A 17311-nucleotide genomic window follows, 5' to 3' on the forward strand; every position below is an offset into this window, starting at 1 on the left:
CGCGAAAATTTGAAAGGAATTGGCGATTAACAAAACTGGAAGAATCTTGTTTAATCTGGACAGACAGTCTCAAAACTTATAAGAGGGGCCTCCGCAATGCCAGAGCAAACTATTACTCAGCTCTAATAGAAGACAATAAGAACAATCCCAGGTTTCTTTTCAGCACTGTAGCCAGGCTGACTGAGAGTCAAAGCTTTATTGAGCCTTGTATTCCTTTAGCCCTTAGCAGTAATGATTTTATGAGCTTTTTTAATGACAAAATTCTAACTATTAGAGGCAAAATTCATGACCTCCTGCCTTCAGATAGTACCTATCTAACCTCAAACACAGCTGTAAAACCTAATATATATTTAGATTGCTTCTCCCCAATTTCTCTTCATGAATTGACCACAGTGATTTCTTCATCTAAATCATCAACGTGTCTCTTAGACCCCATCCCAACTAGGCTACTTAAGGAGGTCTTTCCTTTAGTTAACACTCATATATTAGATATGATCAATACATCCTTATTAACAGGCTATGTACCACAGTCTTTTAAGGTAGCTGTAATTAAACCTCTACTAAAAAAGCCCACTATTAGCCAATTATAGACCAATATCTAATCTTCCCTTTATGTCAAAGATCCTTGAGAAAGTAGTCGCAGACCAGCTGTGTGATTTTCTCCAGGATAATAATTTATTTGAGGAATTTCAGTCAGGATTTAGAGTGCATTATAGCACTGAGACAGCTCCAGTTAAAATTACAAATGACCTTCTGATTGCTTCAGACAAAGGACTCGTCTCTGTACTTGTTTTATTAGATCTTAGTGCGGCGTTTGACACAATTGACCATCAAATTCTACTGCAGAGACTGGATCATTTAATTGGCCTAAAAGGTTCAGCACTAAGCTGGTTTAAATCTTATTTATCTGATCGTTTTCAATTTGTTGACGTTCGTAATGAATCATCCTTACGTACTAAAGTTTGTTTTGGAGTTCCGAGTTCTGTGCTTGGACCAATCCTATTTACTCTATATATGCTTCCTTTAGGTAACATCATTAGAAATCACTCTATAAATTTCCATTGTTATGCGGATGATACTCAGTTGTATTTATCGATGAAGCCAGAAGAAAGCAATCAATTAACTAAACTCCATAACTGCCTTAAAGACATAAAAACTTGGATGAGCACCAATTTCCTGATGTTAAATTCAGACAAAACTGAAGTTATTGTTCTTGGCCCCAAACAACTCAGAGACTCTTTATCTGATGACATAGTTTCTCTAGATGGCATTGCTCTGGCCTCTAGCACTACCTTAAGAGACCTCGGAGTAATATTTGATCAAGATTTGTCTTTTAATTGTCATTTAAAGCAAACCTCACGGACTGCATTTTTTCATCTGCGTAATATTGCGAAAATTAGGCCTATCCTGACCCGAAAAGATGCAGAAAAATTGGTCCACACTTTTGTTACCTCAAGGCTGGATTACTGTAACTCTCTATTATCAGGTAGCTCTAATAAGTCCTTAAAAACTCTCCAGCTAATTCAGAATGCAGCAGCACGTGTACTAACAGGAACTAAGAAACGCGATCATATCTCTCCTGTTTTAGCTTCTCTGCACTGGCTCCCTGTAAAATCCAGAATTGAATTTAAAATCCTACTGTTAACTTATAAAGCTCTAAATGGTCAAGCTCCGTCATATCTTAGAGAGCTCATAGTGCCTTATTATCCCACCAGAACACTGCGCTCTGAGAATGCAGAGTTACTCGTGGTCCCTAAAGTCTCCAAAAGTAGATCAGGAGCCAGAGCTTTCAGCTATCAGGCTCCTCTCCTGTGGAATCATCTTCCTGTTGCGGTCCAGGAGGCAGACACCGTCTCCACATTTAAGACTAGACTTAAGACTTTCCTCTTTGATAAAGCTTATAGTTAGGGCTGGCTCAGGCTTGCCCTGTACCAGCCCCTAGTTAGGCTGACTTAGGCCTAGTCTGCCGGAGGACCCTCCATAATACACCGGGCACCTTCTCTCCTTCTTTCTCTCTCTCTCTCTCTCTCTCTCTCGTATTCTATTACTGCATCTTGCTAACTCGGCCATTCTGGATGTCACTAACTCGGCTTCTTCTCCGGAGCCTTTGTGCTCCACTGTCTCTCAGATTAACTCGTATCGCAGCGGTGCCTGGACAGCGTGACGTGTGTGGTTGTGCTGCTGCCGTGGTCCTGCCGGATGCCTCCTGCTGCTGCTGCTGCTGCCATCATTAGTCATTACTCATACTTCTACTGTTATTTTACACATATGACTATTGTCACAAATGTATACTGCCAGATATTAATACATACTTTCAACATATTGTACCACAGTAGCCAGAACCATAACTATAATATTATTACTTTCATTAATGTTGTTGTAAGCTACTGTCATTACCTGCATCTCTCTCTCTCTCTCTCTCTCTCTCTCTCTCTCTCTCTGTCTCATTGTGTCATATGGATTACTGTTAATTTATTATGCTGATCTGTTCTGTACGACATCTATTGCACGTCTGTCCGTCCTGGAAGAGGGATCCCTCCTCAGTTGCTCTTCCTGAGGTTTCTACCGTTTTTTTTCCCCGTCAAAGGGGTTTTTTTGGGGAGTTTTTCCTTATCCGCCGTGAGGGTCTTAAGGACAGAGGGATGTCGTATGCTGTAAAGCCCTGTGAGGCAAATTGTGATTTGTGATATTGGGCTTTATAAATAAAATTGATTGATTGATTGATTGAGTAGCAGCACGGTGGGCCTCATGTTTGCAACCTGCAAAACACTTATAAAACACTTACACTTAATATTTAACCTAGCGTGTCCTCTCCCACGCACTCTGCAATGTTGTTTTTACAGTGGCCCAGAACAGACAAACCAAACACTGACTCTGGATAGGGCCATTTGCAATTTTGCATTATCACATTTTCATGTTGACCACTATAGTTCTCCTTCACACTTGGCATGCTGGAGAACCTCACCACTAGACGCCACTAAATCCTACGCCCTTGACCCTTTAACAAATATATCTGCAGTCAATCAAATTACCACTAACTAAGTGCCGTACAGTGGACCAAGGGTCTACAGGCAGTTGAATACCAAGCGACAACCTCTTGAGCTGAAAAACGCAGTCAGTGTGGAAGTACCAAAAACTGCAGCTCCTCTAATGGCCATTGAGGCTGGCTCCTAGAGCGAGTCAATCCCCATAGACTCCAATGTTAAAATGCCCAACTTTACAGCAGAAATTAACAGGTTTACAGCCTGGTACAAAAACAGTTTTGGTCTCTATAGCTAATTTCAACATTAGTTACAACTGTAAAGGTGGTGAATTTTTATATAACTGACCCGATAAACTTTATTAAGGCTTAAAGTTATCTATAATTAAGGGCGTGGCCACGTCAAGGTTCAGGCTGTCTATTAGTGCTACGGATAAGCTCTCATATTGTAACAATAGTGCATTTTGTGTGAAAAGCATGACATTTCTAGCATAGTAAACACAGACCATGAAGTTTATTTTCAGATTCAGAAGTCAGATTTGACCTCTAAGGGCTGTGAGATGTCAAAATCAAGATGGCCACCAGTCCCCCAGGTCTAATGTACAAAGGCCTTTAATTTTGAATAATTCAGTATAGAAAAAAGGCTTAATTTCCAACCAAAGTGGGGATGCCCATTCATTTGAGATTGACAGAATTCAATGAAAATGCATTAATGTCATTGTTAAGGTAAAAATTTACCAAAAAAGTAAGCAATCAGTTGAAATCTGCAAATGAACCCCAAGTGGCGTCACTGTTTTTGTAATTAGTGCAGTGCTATTTCTTAGTGTTTGTCAATACATGTTTTAGTTATAAATGCTGTTGTAATACAGGAAAAGAAAAATTTGTTAATTCATTTTTCACATTGAACACACATTAAAAAACATACAGGAACTCATAGAGGCAATAACGTTCATTCATTCATTCATTCATCTTCTAACCGCTTCATCCTCTTGGGGGTCGCGGGGGGGCTGGAGCCTATCCCAGCTACATCGGGCGAGAGGCAGGGTACACCCTGGACAGGTCGCCAGACTATCGCAGGGCTGACACATAGAGACAGACAACCATTCACGCTCACATTCACACCTACGGACAATTTAGAGTTACCAATTAACCTAGTCCCCAATCTGCATGTCTTTGGACTGTGGGAGGAAGCCGGAGTGCCCGGAGAGAACCCACGCTGACACGGGGAGAACATGCAAACTCCGCACAGAAGGGCTCCCACGCCCGGGATCGAACCAGCAACCCTCTTGCTGTGAGGCGAGAGTGCTAACCACCACACCACCGTGCCGCCCCGGCAATAACGTTATTAACAAAAATTGAATATGGTTATGTGAAAAACAGGAGGGTTGCCAGTTCAAGTCCCCACATGGACCAAATATGGAGTGTGGACTGGTAGCTGGAGAGGTCCTTGAGCAAGGCACCTAACCCCCAACTGCTTGGGGCGCCTGTCCAAGGCAGCCTCCTCACTCTGACATCTGTCCATGTAATGCATATATAGGTCCTGTTTGTGCATGTGTGTGTATTTTGGGCCTGTGTGTATATGACAACAGAGTAAAAAAAAATGAATATCCCCTCAGGGATTAATAAAGTATATCTTCTTCTTTCTCTGAACCCTCTCTCTGTGTCCTCTGCCAAACAAAGCAGAACACAGGAGTTAAACCTACAGTTATTAAAATTCTGGGGTTATTCTCCCTAAACACTGTAAAAGTTCTTCATGTAATATAGCAAACGGTCCTCTTACGATCATTGATATGTCTGCAACACTACTGATTCTACATCATTCTGTCATTTTCACATACACATGACTACATTTCTTTTTCTGTGTAGGTTCTTTGACAACCTAAACATGCCCTTTGTCTGTTATATATTTGCAGGTTATTGATGTTTTACAAATGTCGTCATTGAAATCTCCCATGATGGTAATCGTGTTACTTAGTGGATCCAGCCAATCAAGTAACTCTCCTTAATGTTCTTTAAACAAAGACATGGGACAAGATGGTAGTCTGTAAATCACTGCTTTTACTATGTTGAAAGTCACACACTCATACAATAAACATTCTAAACTGATATAATATGTGCTACTTTAAAATGTTGTACATCAGACTGTCTGCACTGTTCATGCAAACATCATTTTGTTGGGTGTGCAAAGCAACCAATGTAGGGTTTTGCTGCTGTATGAGGAACTTCAACATCAACTACTAAGGGCTCTAGTTTCGCAGACCGGGCGAGGCGGGGGCACAGCGCAACTGGGTGTGGCCAGGCGGATTTTCCAAGTTTGGCACACTGTGTGCCTGGCGCAGCTACTCCTCTTTCCCACCTCCATCCCTCCTACCTGCGCAAGTCAGAAAGAGGGAGGAGAGAAGGCATGGAGTGGGTTTTACACACATCACACCAATCAAATGAGCCCCTCTCCTCGCCTTTAAATGCGCCGCACGAAGGCGTGATGAGAGTTCACTCAATTCACCATGGCAGAAGATAGCAGCAGTGTCAGACGGCCAAACTTCTCCCAGGAGGAAACTGATGTTTTGGTCCGGGAGGTCCAAGCTCACAGTGTCCGAATATACGGAACTGCCAGCAGACCTCCACGGGCTGATGATGCAAAGGTAGCCTGGGAGGAGGTCACCACAATTGTAAATCAATGTTGCGTGTCTCTCGTGCGCATGCTCTCTCTTTCTCTCTCGCAGTCTCACTGTGTTTCTTTTCTTTTCACTTTTTTAAGATGACAGATGCTGAATATATACTCCCTATCTGATGCTGTGGCTGTTTGTGGTTGGCTGAGAGGGATGTGAACTCATTAGTTTGCAGCTGTGTTAATCAAATCAGGTTGAGTTTCCATTACGAGTGCCAAATGGTGCCAATCCCCTTTGATCTGACATCAGATGTGACGGGACAGTCGATATATAGAGACACATTTATGTGCTGATTGCAGATAGTTGCATCGAATAGTGTTTTTTTTGTGCCTGACATTCTGGAAACCTGCCTGTGAGGTTTTGGTGACGTGTGCGCACTGTCCACCGGTCAGCTAAACTTCGGCTTACACTGGCTGCACTCCACCTGCGCTGACAGTAGACCTGGTTTCAGCTGGCGAGCTTTTAGCACACCTTCAGCGAAGCCTTTTAGCACGAAACTGTCACTGCGCCAAGCTGGATCTGTCGACACCTCTCCCTGCTGAGCTGCCACACCCATCTTAGCACTAAACTGAGTGCACCTCAGGTTGCGCTGCTCGAATCTATCCCATATCTTCAAAAGGTTGAGGGTTAACATCATTGTGACATCATAATGCTCTGCAAAAACACTTTTCTGGCCATTATTCAGTATTATATCTCAGGAACAGAAGGAAGGCATTTGGATAGATAGTAAATTGGTGACACTAATCTTGGGTGTCTATCTTGAATATGTGCTGACTGTACAGATCTTCTGTGCTGCTGAGGGGAAGATGCGTATGAAGCATCCATGCTTTAGAATGTTTAACTTCTTTTCAGTGACATCTATATTTGAAGTATTGTCTACTGCCTTGGCTGCATATTAGTCTGAACAGGCATGGATGTAAACTGTAACTGCATACAGTGGTGAAAATGTCAAAGGAGATCTGGGGTTGGTTTTTATTTCTCTTTGCATGCATTCATAATCTTTCACTGGCACATATGTCTTTAACTTGACAGCACTAAATAGATTACACCACAGGTTAATGCCTCCATCATCAACAGACAGTGGCTGGAAAAATGGGACAAAATTCCATCAGCAACCATACTATAGATTACTGACTGGTGAAAAATCACCACATTGTTTGATCTGCTGTGATCTGCCATTAATATATGCCATTCTATCCTCACTCGTGCACACTCATGAGCTTGTGGTGAAGAGGGAGCTGAGTCGCAGGTGAAGCTTTCGATTTACTGGTCCATCTATGTCCCAACCCTCACCTATGGTCATGAGCCCTGAGTAGTGACCAAAAGAATGAGATCGCAGATACAAGTGGCTGAAATGAGTTTCCTCCATGAGATGGCTGGGCTCAGCCTTAGAGATAGGGTAAGGAGCTTAGACATCTGGAGGGAGCTAGGAGTAGAGCCGCTGCTTCTTCACATTGAAAGGGGTCAGTAGAGGTGGTTCAGGCGTCTGATCAGGATGCCTCCTAGGTGCCTCCCGCTGGAGGTGTTTTGGACATGTCCCACTGGTAGGAGGCCCCGGGGCAGACCCAGAACACGCTGGAAGGATCATATATCTCATCTGGCTTGGTAATGCCTGGGAGTCCCCCCAGGAGGAGCTGGAAAGCGTTGCTGGGAAGAGGGATGTCTGGGGTGCTTTGGGGGGTTGCCCCTGCGACCCGACCCCGGATAAATGGATGAAAATGGATGGATGGATATATGCCATCAGTTTATGAGTAACCATGGATATTTCATCATCTGAAATTTGCAGATTAGTGTATTTGGCATGCAAACTGTTTATGTTTTCCTCACCCAAAGGTGTGGGTGACACATGTAAATTGTATGCAGCAATGCTATTCAGGGGAGATAACACTACACAAATGTTTTCAGGGTGACTTTCCTGTCCTGCACCACCTGTTACAAAAACATGAAATGAGTCCAGATTTTCAACATATGTCTCATCTGAACACCATTGTCTTATTTGATTTTTTGGTTCTGGGGATCTGAAAAGTATGACCAAATGAATGGGCATCCCCAGCTTAGTTGGAAATGACACCTTAAATGTTTTCCTACAATGTTTAGTTTAAAAATAAATGAGTTTTAACATCAGACTTGATGGACTGGCAGCCATCTTGGATTTAACCTCTCACACCCCTCAGAGGTCAAATCTTAAGGTATGTACCAACTATGTTAGAAATGTCATGCTTTCCCATGAAATGCACAATTTGTATTTATCCACTGTAATATATGGACAGTGTCTTCAGACTCTCAGTGAGATCCACCTCTTCCTTCTCTAGACCTCCACCAACTCATCCAAATATGGTCACCTATGGCTGCAAAAATCCAAGATGGAGATGTTCAAGATGATGTCATATTGGCTCAGTGTTCAAAAAGTTACTTTTGAAATTTAATATATTAAAAATTACAAGTTACCCCATTAAAATGTAATTAATAATGCAACTATATTAATTACTTACTATTTAATTGCTTATCTAACAAATCTTTTGAACTGAAGTTGAAAAGTACTAAAAACTAAAGTCTACAAATACTGTACTCCCAGTGGCTTTGCTGACCCATGTTGTCCAGATATATGACAAAGGAAGGCATTCCTGCACAATCAAAAGATCCAAAGTAACAGAATGAATGTTATATTGTACATACTTTCTCAGCTTTTTACCAAAAAGAATATATTCACCAAGCGGCAACCTCTAATGCTAAAAAATGAAGGCAACACAGAAGTGCTAAAAACTGCAGTGCTTAAATGACCACTTGAGGCTGGCTCCAGAATTCAGTCAGTCCATACAGACCCCCATGTTAAAATGTCTAGATTTACAGCAGAAATAAACATGTTTTCAGCCTGACACAAAAACCACTTTTGGTCTCTATAGCTAATTTCAACATTCATGAAAACTATGCATAACTCACCCATTTACATTTTATAAAGACTTAAGGTCACACATAATTAAATGACAATCTGTCTGGTGATAGTGTCCTCAGTTTGTCAGTCAGATCACTTCTGGTTCCAAAAAAACAAGATGGCGACAGCTGAAATGACGAACTGGAGGCTTCGACATGGGAGTCCAGAGACCAGTGGGTGATATCAAGGTAGTGTACTCTAGTGCTAATTATAGAGAGGTGTGTTCTTAACTCTGTGTTCACACAATAATTTATCTGAGTTTGTAAGAACCAGGTGGTGGAAGAGGTGTTCATATCATTGTTGAAGTTAATGTAAAAAAAAGTCTATAGTAATTACTGCTGCTGTCAATAGTTCACGCTGAAATGTTGTGGAGTAAAAGTATAGAGTAGTATCAAATGGGAGAACTGAAGTTAAGTACCTCAACCTTTTTACTTAACTACACTAAATGTATTTAGTCAACCTAGTCTCACCCCAAAGTCGTCGAAAATCAGCGCTTGATCAGTGAAGCTGTCCTTTCATGTAAGCATGACACACAGCCAGTCGGGAAAACGTGGCTGGACAATTACTAAAGTTAAGGTATTGGAAGTAGTTGCATCTAACAGGCTGAAGTTGACACGGCATCCCAGAATGTCAACAACCAACACACTCAAAGTAATTTGCACGTCATATCTGGAATTGTTGTGGAAATTAGCCTTGAAAGAATTCCACCCAAGCTTAATAATTGAAAAGCAATCACTTTAAACTAAATATTTATTAGAATTTACAATAATGACTATTCTCTTTTAACTGGAAATTTTATTCTCCACAATTCTTGAACTCTGTGCTCTGTCTGTTGAGTTTCACCTGGCCCATTGAGCTTTGAGTAAAAGACCATAGAGACAGGTAGAAATGAACTGAAGTTAATTTAATGGACATGGATTTATAACACTGTATCCACTTTCCTTATAATTACCACCAGATTTCATAGTTCTTCAAAAGAAACTAAGAAATAACAGTAACTTATTAGTTTCTTTCTAGGGAATTATTATTAGGGAATTGTCATTTAATTCATTGCATTAAATAAAAGCCTTTATACACACTCGAACTTGCCAAGAAGCACCTAAAAGCAGAGGTCCAGTAGAGTCTAACTGGCTGAATTCTGGATAGAGAAGCAGAGCAGTACTATCCAACCCCTGCTGAAACTGACTGGATATCGTCAGATCAAACATCATCTGAAATCCCTCCATCCCACATGCTGGAAAATAACAAGCATGGGTGTGACATCGCCAAGAGAGAATGATTTCAAACACTGCATTGCACTGCATTCATAGATGTGCAGGGGCAGTGAGTGATTGCATTTGGCCCCCAGCACAGTGAGTTTAAACGACCACACATCCATGTTATGTCTGCCAGGGCTTTTCTCTGCCAGATCTGACTCCCGCAATTTGAGGACCTCACAGAAAGAAGTGAAATTAGTTGGCCAGCTAATCCTGCGGATCAGGCTTTTGTGACTGGGGCAAGTTGGGCTCTGTTTGGCGAGGGCTTAGCTCTCGGAGCAGTTCGAAATGATCAGCAGGGTTTAAAAAGAGGCTCCACAGGGCCGCCGGCAAAACCAATAAGGGCCAGGCCGAGGCTGTTATCTGGCAGTAAACTGACACTGGGTAAGCTGTCACTTAAGGCCAAAGTCTATAACACAATACTGAGGAGAGGGCAGTCCTTTTTAGAGTGGCGCGCTGACCAACAATAGGAGCAATCTGACTGATAATGTGCCGACATGACAGAGCCGTTCCAGGTCAGCTTCTCAGAGAGCTTTAATCAGAAAAACAACTCCAAGAGGCTTTTAACAAAATCACTTTTCAGCATGTGGAAAAACAGCATAATTCAGATTATGTTCACAGAAAAAAAAAGCTGTCATGACTGAGAGACTACATGGACTATCACATACATATTTAGTCCAGGTGAGAGCTCTGAAATGCTGGCTGCCAAACTTGCTCTCACGGGTAAAATCAAAGTCAGTTTTTACAGGAGCTGCACCTTTTTTTCAGATACAAAGCTTCTTCTAAAGAGACACACTCAGGTCATTCACTCATGGGTGTGAGATAGAACACGTCCATGCCTGTGGCATGGGCGTCAGCTTGGTGTGGTAAGGTGTGGCAGCCACATTACACATCAGCATAGTCCAGTCCAGATTTGAGCTTGTATTTTTGTTCGTTATAAAGGAGAACAAAAGCCAACAATAAACTGTAAGAAATGCATTTATAATCTTTCAAATCAAATCCATCGTGGATTCAGGACTAATATTCCGTCAGTATTGTTTATCTGATTTCAGAGGGAAAATACTGGAGAAAATACAAGTTATTTCGATTCATTATCAGAGTAAAGGTCTCTGTAACTGTACAAATACATTTAAATTTGTACAAATTATTTCCACACAGCCAGCAATTAATTGTGGAGGGATAAATACTGAAACATTTAATTATTCATTATTTTCTGGACGAAAAGACATTTGAACATATTAAATCTCAAAATACTAGTGGGCTTATAGAATACCCACCATGTGTAGGTTTTTATTTACAGAAGGTTTAACCACATTATTAGATGGGTTTATTCTTATTTTCGCAAAAGAGGAACATTCCTTTATTTTATTCAAATTGTGTTTGTGTTGTGTTTTTCGTGCACAAATTCAACAATATTTAAGGCTTTTATTGTGAAAACAGATTTGATAACACATTAATTAGAATTGGAATTCCGTCATCAGTACAAAAGATAAGCGACTGTGATAGAGTATCAGTCATGTTTTTCTCTGCTGTGCTAACACATACTGTCTGGGCCTTTATTCATAGAATCACTTTGACATTTAGGCCCAATAAAAAAAAACAAAGTCCAATTAGAGAAAGAGTCTGCAGACAGCAGCTGAGTTTCACTCAGACTCACTTCTTTAGGGCTAAATGAGTTAAGTGAGTGGTCCTTGAGAAGACCGCAGCAGGAGACACACCAAAGTATTTTACACTACATTTCTATCCTAAATAGTTTGTGTTTGACAGTTTGTTAAGACTGAGTTTAGCGATTATCTTGGGTTACACACACATAAACACACACACACACACACACACACACACACACACACACACACAGATAGATATAGATATATCTATCTAATACGTGGGTGGGTGAATATGTACAATATATGGAGAAGTTAGCCAGAGTTTAGAAAATCCATCCAGGTGATTATTTGTCACATGACACTCCATGGCTAGGACAAGCTCACATGGTCAGTAATGTAAACTGAGTTTACAAAAGCTGAGAGTAAAGCTTACAATCAGACAAGAAATAAACGAGGCCTAGTATTATTCCACCAATCAACAGTCAGCATTTATGTGACAACAAAGCAAAATCCATTCATGAAGGCCGTGACATGCGGTTGAAAGACCCCTGAAATAGCATGCAAGTGGACCTTTTGACAAATTATTCAAAACATAATCTCTTCTTTCTTTCATTCCGATGTATTAGTTTTTAGTTTGTTGATAATTAAATGAGTGGAATACCCAGACGATCAAACAGACTATTCAGTCTGGATTTTTAATTCTGGATGTTAAAGTGTGCTGAATCAACTGGAGCCGCTGAGTCTGATGTTCTCAAGAGAAATAATTTTTTCGCGATTAATCTATTCAAATTAAAGTGAGTTGATGTTATTAGACGACAGACCATCACCTGCGCCTGTCACAGCGCCAGAGAAACCGATTTACAATTTAACAGGCTGATGTGACTGATTACTGTTTGTTTTGGAGACAATTGGCCTCCATCATTTGTTGAAGCTATTGTGCAGAAATGCTTAGGCTTCTCCCGATCATCATCATCATCATCATTATTATTATTATAATCACTATTATTATTATTATCATTGGATGTTTCATTGTCGTTTCCTCGTTTTCTTTGTGTGATACGCCTAAGGCTGTATGTTTCTGCGTGCACGGAATCACTCCATAGGCTATTTTCATATTTAGTCCATTTATCTTTTTCTTCCTCTTTCCAGAAAATTTTATTTTGATGCAGTGGTGCACTGGGAGAGCTCCACGGAACATGAGCCCAGACTGACAGACATAAAGATGCATGAACAATGCACAATGTTCGGTGTGAACTGACCGCTGTTGTCCTGGCCTTTACATCCCTGGTCGTGCTGCGGAGTCCCAGAGTCGGAGAGCGACAGCGCTGGGCTGCGGGCTTCACTGTCCGTCAGCAGGTTAAAATCCATAACCAGGTTCTGCAGACAAACACACAGACAGGTCAGGCTTCACCCTCCCAACACACTCAGAGCTAAGTGCAGCCGCGAACCCTTCATGACCATGTCAGCCGATGTCAGGCCGTATTGTTCCTATCGCATAGGAGCAAATTTAATACCGTATTAATATCATAATTATAATCTGGTGTCATAGCATCCCCACAGCCTCATTTTAGCGTTCCCCTCTCTCCACTACAATAATGTTTGAGTTTTCATGTGCATACAGTTTACATTATCATGTTGTGTTTTCTATTATATTTCAGATCATTTTAAATAACTCGAGTATTATTTCTATAATAAGGAAAAGCGTAATTATTGCTTATGAACCTGATCTGCTCTGTCACTATTCCTATGTCGTTTAGAAGGATTCATTTGTGTGATCGTGTGTCTCGCTTCCTGTGATGTTTTGAGTAATAACCTAAGAATCTTTGTAAAAGGTAGGCTGCAGATGACAATGATCATTTTCCTGTTAGAGGAGTACTGCAGGTCCTGTGCACTATTTGTCCCCACACACTTTTATCATTTCACTTTGAGTTAGAGGAAGAACTTCATTTGAGTTTGCATGCAACGAAAGTGCAAACCTCCGTAGTGCATAATATGCATAAATAAATAAATAAATAAATAAATAAATCATTTATAAATGAGTCACTGAGTAAAACAAGGCACCACAATAACAAAATAAACACATTAATAATCAAATGCAATATAACGGGGGACAGTGTGTTGGGGTGATTTGGCTTTGAATCAATCATGAGTGTGTAGTGATTTATTCAACGGCACAACAGCATGGGGCACCTATCGAGAGAGCTCCTAGCCGCTGCACTAATGTACAGCGCGCCGCCATTGCCGCCATACTATTGAGTTACTCACCGAAATCTCTAGCTGCCACACGCCAGATGAGTGAGGAGAGGAGTTCATGTATTAATTAATACCCTCATCTGAGACAATGAAAATAAACGAATGCTATTTGCTTCGGGTTTTGCTACAGGCATCCCACCAGTTTGTCAGAAGAGAGCCTTAAACAGTTCTGCAGCCTCCTGTAGCTTCATGTTTTTTAGGTAACAGAATACCTAAAAATATTATTTTTCAGTTTATATTCTCTTAAACAGACAAATCTAAGACAGAAAGGACAGCACTTATTTTAGTTAAGATATAATAACAAAAAAAAAACGATCAAAGATTTTAAGCAGGGTAACTGCATTTATAATTTGGTAATTTGTAGCATTTCTAATTCTTCATTTTTCACGATTAGTAGCTGTATCGTTGTGTTATTTGCTAGCAGGGGTGTAGCACCAAATTCTGGGCCCAATGCATTAGCAGTCGCTGTGGGTCTCCCACCCTTCCTCTCTTGATCCACAACAGTCTTATGCACCTTTTGATTTTTTTCTTTTCTTTTTTTTCTTTTTTTTTATACAAAGTCTGGGGAAAGACATGACAGTATACGTTGGTGCTCCAACAGCAGAAGCAGTCACTCACTTGGTTTATATGTTTAGAGACAAATCCAAGTGCAGGTGCAGACTAAACTACTTTGCACTTTTATGGGTTGAGAGGGGCCTCAGGGAGCTTCCTCTATTTTTTTATACGAAGTTTAGTATTTCAACCGATTTATTCAGCCAATTATGGTACTAATTTCTGAGAAACAAAAATTTTTTTTAAAAAAAACTAACTCAACACTCAACACTGTGTGTGTGTGTGTGTGTGTGTGTGTGTGTGTGTGTGTGTGTGTGTGTGTGTGTGTCTTTTTAGTTTAAGTACACCCTCCCGAACAAAAAGACTCCATATAGATTCAGGTTCCTAAGTGGGGAAAATATCAATTGATTTCAGTCTGTATAGGGTTTTGTGCAAATTTGTTCAATTTGACAGTGCATTCTGTTTCTATTTTCTCTTTGATCTTTCCTTTCACCCTGGGCTGTGGTTGTAATCTTGATCCCTTTATATGAGCCTGACATAAGCAGCTATAACAAGACCTGCCCTGAATTGACTCTACTGTATTTAGGGCTATATGGGGAGAGCAATAGAGTTATTGCTGTAGAATACACTATGACATTGCCAAGCCAAATTCTTGCCAGTGAGGTCGGAGTGTTGCTCAGTGGAGCCCAAAAATAGCTAGTCATTTTTTTTATAAGAGAGCAGTTAACACAAGGATTATGATAAGTGCTATATTGTAGGTAACTGGACTTGCTTTGCCTCTCTTCCAAGAAGCTTCCTGAAGAAGAAGAACTGAATAACTGAAGAAGCTTCTTGGATGAGAGGTTGTTGTTCAGGTTGTTCCTGAAGAACTAAAGAAGCTTCTTGGATGAGATGCAAAACATCTTCAAGAAACGCAAGCAAGTCCAGTTGCCTACAATATAGCACTTATGATTACCATGACCTGGATGACTAAGAATCTTCACCGACAGATAGAATATGTGTTTGTGTTGGGAGGAGAGCACACACAGTCTGTAAAAACTGAAAATTTATGGCTAATACTTTGAAAGTAAAGTCACTTCTTGTGTTTGATAAGACATGCATCCAAAATTGTGCTGCATGTTATCATGTTGTTATTAAGCCTATATCTGTGTTGTCAAGTCACAAACAGCAAAGCATTACACTTAAGCAACAGTAAAATCAAAGATGTCAAAACACTTTATCAAATGTTTGAAACAATTATCCACAGAGGAATAAAAGGGATGAAGGAGGTGTTAAGTGAAGCCTCAGCCCACCTAAACTCAGTGTGGTGTTACTGTTTACCCTCCTTTTGTATTTTCCAGGACACTGGTGAGTAGCACCTAAAGTTTACAGGTGCAGTGGAAAGTCTTAAAGCTGTCGCATACTACAATGACTCCGTGTCATCGAAGATTTAAAAAGGCAATAAACCTCATCTCTGAAAATCAAATACGGATTTTGAGCCAAGGTTTAACCATCTTTGCTGACTTTTAGGCTGTTGTCAGTCTCTCTGTGTGTAGTTACCATTGTGGATATGAGCTTTAGAAGCAGCAACTTTTCTGGGGAATGTGTACTCCCCTCACCTCTCTTCGCCACCGGAGGATAAGCTCCCCCTCTGTGTTTCCCTGCCATCTGTTTGCCACCATGCCAGTCCTTTGTGTGCCAGTCATGTGACTTCTGCTGGGGTTAAATCTGAAGCAGGGGAGGCAGAGTACAGAGCATGGTATGCCCCAACAACAACAGATTGTATGACTTGGCTGAACTCTTGAACCAGACTCACTGTCACCACTTGAAGTTGTTGAAATGACATTATTTCCCCCTGTGCTCTTTGATCATCAGTATACACTTTGTATCTTCCACTCTCCTTTTAGAGCACAGTCATCCTTTTCAAAGTCCTAAAACATGCGGCGTATTATTTGATTTATTTAAAATTCTCTCGTTGTGTTATATACTGTCTGTTGTATTTTAATCTGATTTACTTCTGGCTGTCTTAATGCAAATGTAAGCTTTCATTCAAGGTGTCAGAGTCACCGTCCCCACTATGTATTATTTGTAAAACTGTAGAATGAAAAATCCTCTTCAGGTCATTAAAACATCCAAACACAATACTGACATGACCTCTGTGTTCAGCAGGCACCAAGGACACATAAGGATCCTAAAACTCAACACAAGTCAATGTTATAAAAAAAATCATTAAAAATCCATTGTTGAACTGTAGCTTTCGCAAACAGATGTGAAAAGTAAACTCAGACCAAAAGCACAACTTGCAGGAAAGGCAGTAGGCCTCTTTCTCAGGATGAGTGGCATAGGGGTTTGCCAAATAACAGTGGAAAACTACAAGCTTCGGAATTTGGGCAGGATTTTGTTGGAAGAGTTTGATTTGTTCCTTAGTTGCACCTCAGCAGATGTGACATATAAATATTGACTCAGAGTGTTGGAGGTCATGCCAGGCCACAAATGTAAATCATTATCATATATTTTGGTCCTGGCCACTTACTGGTAGAATATTTATCAGATTTTTTACAATGGAAAAATGGACATATTCCCTCAGAATACAATAAGATAAATTCACCAATATATGGTCATGGTGGACTAATTTTATCAAACCCCAAAGACAAGGCTTTACATGAGACACCTGTACATAATTTGAATACCACCATTCGATCCACCTGTAAACCCCAATGCACTCAACTTAAAATTTTCTGGAAATAGCTTGCACTCAAAACTTTAAGTTTAGCACAATACAGTAACATGAAAGTGTTGAGTACAACAGACACAAAATAAATGTGTCACATGACTCTTGTCTGACTGGAATTTTACATCAGTTCAAGTTTTTGTGATTGTTGTTGTTGTTGTTGTTGTTGTTGTTTGAGCATTTAATTCTATGTCATATGAAAATAAAAATATTGATTACACATTTTTGCAACATTTTTCTAATTTCATTTAAGTATCAAAATATATATATAGTCTCACATTTAAACACAGTTTTCTTGTAACTGTAACCCATTAGAACCATTGTGAAATACATAAACATTAATCACTGAGTT

The 17311-nt window shown here is 40.3% G+C and overlaps 1 protein-coding gene across 2 annotated transcripts in view; it reads right to left on the bottom strand.

The window, feature by feature from the left end:
* pitx3 (paired-like homeodomain 3) overlaps nucleotides 1-17311 on the bottom strand; it is a 38238-nt gene that overhangs the window by 13197 nt on the left and 7730 nt on the right. For both annotated transcript variants that reach the window (XM_049601261.1, XM_049601260.1), the window contains exon 2: nucleotides 12704-12821. In XM_049601261.1, coding sequence (XP_049457218.1) covers nucleotides 12704-12812 — 109 coding nt within the window. In that variant the 5' untranslated portion in view covers nucleotides 12813-12821. The remainder of the gene's footprint in view (nucleotides 1-12703; nucleotides 12822-17311) is intronic.

This window comes from Epinephelus fuscoguttatus, linkage group LG16 (genome assembly GCF_011397635.1).
Source record: "Epinephelus fuscoguttatus linkage group LG16, E.fuscoguttatus.final_Chr_v1".
Classification (NCBI taxonomy): Eukaryota; Metazoa; Chordata; class Actinopteri; order Perciformes; family Serranidae; genus Epinephelus; species Epinephelus fuscoguttatus.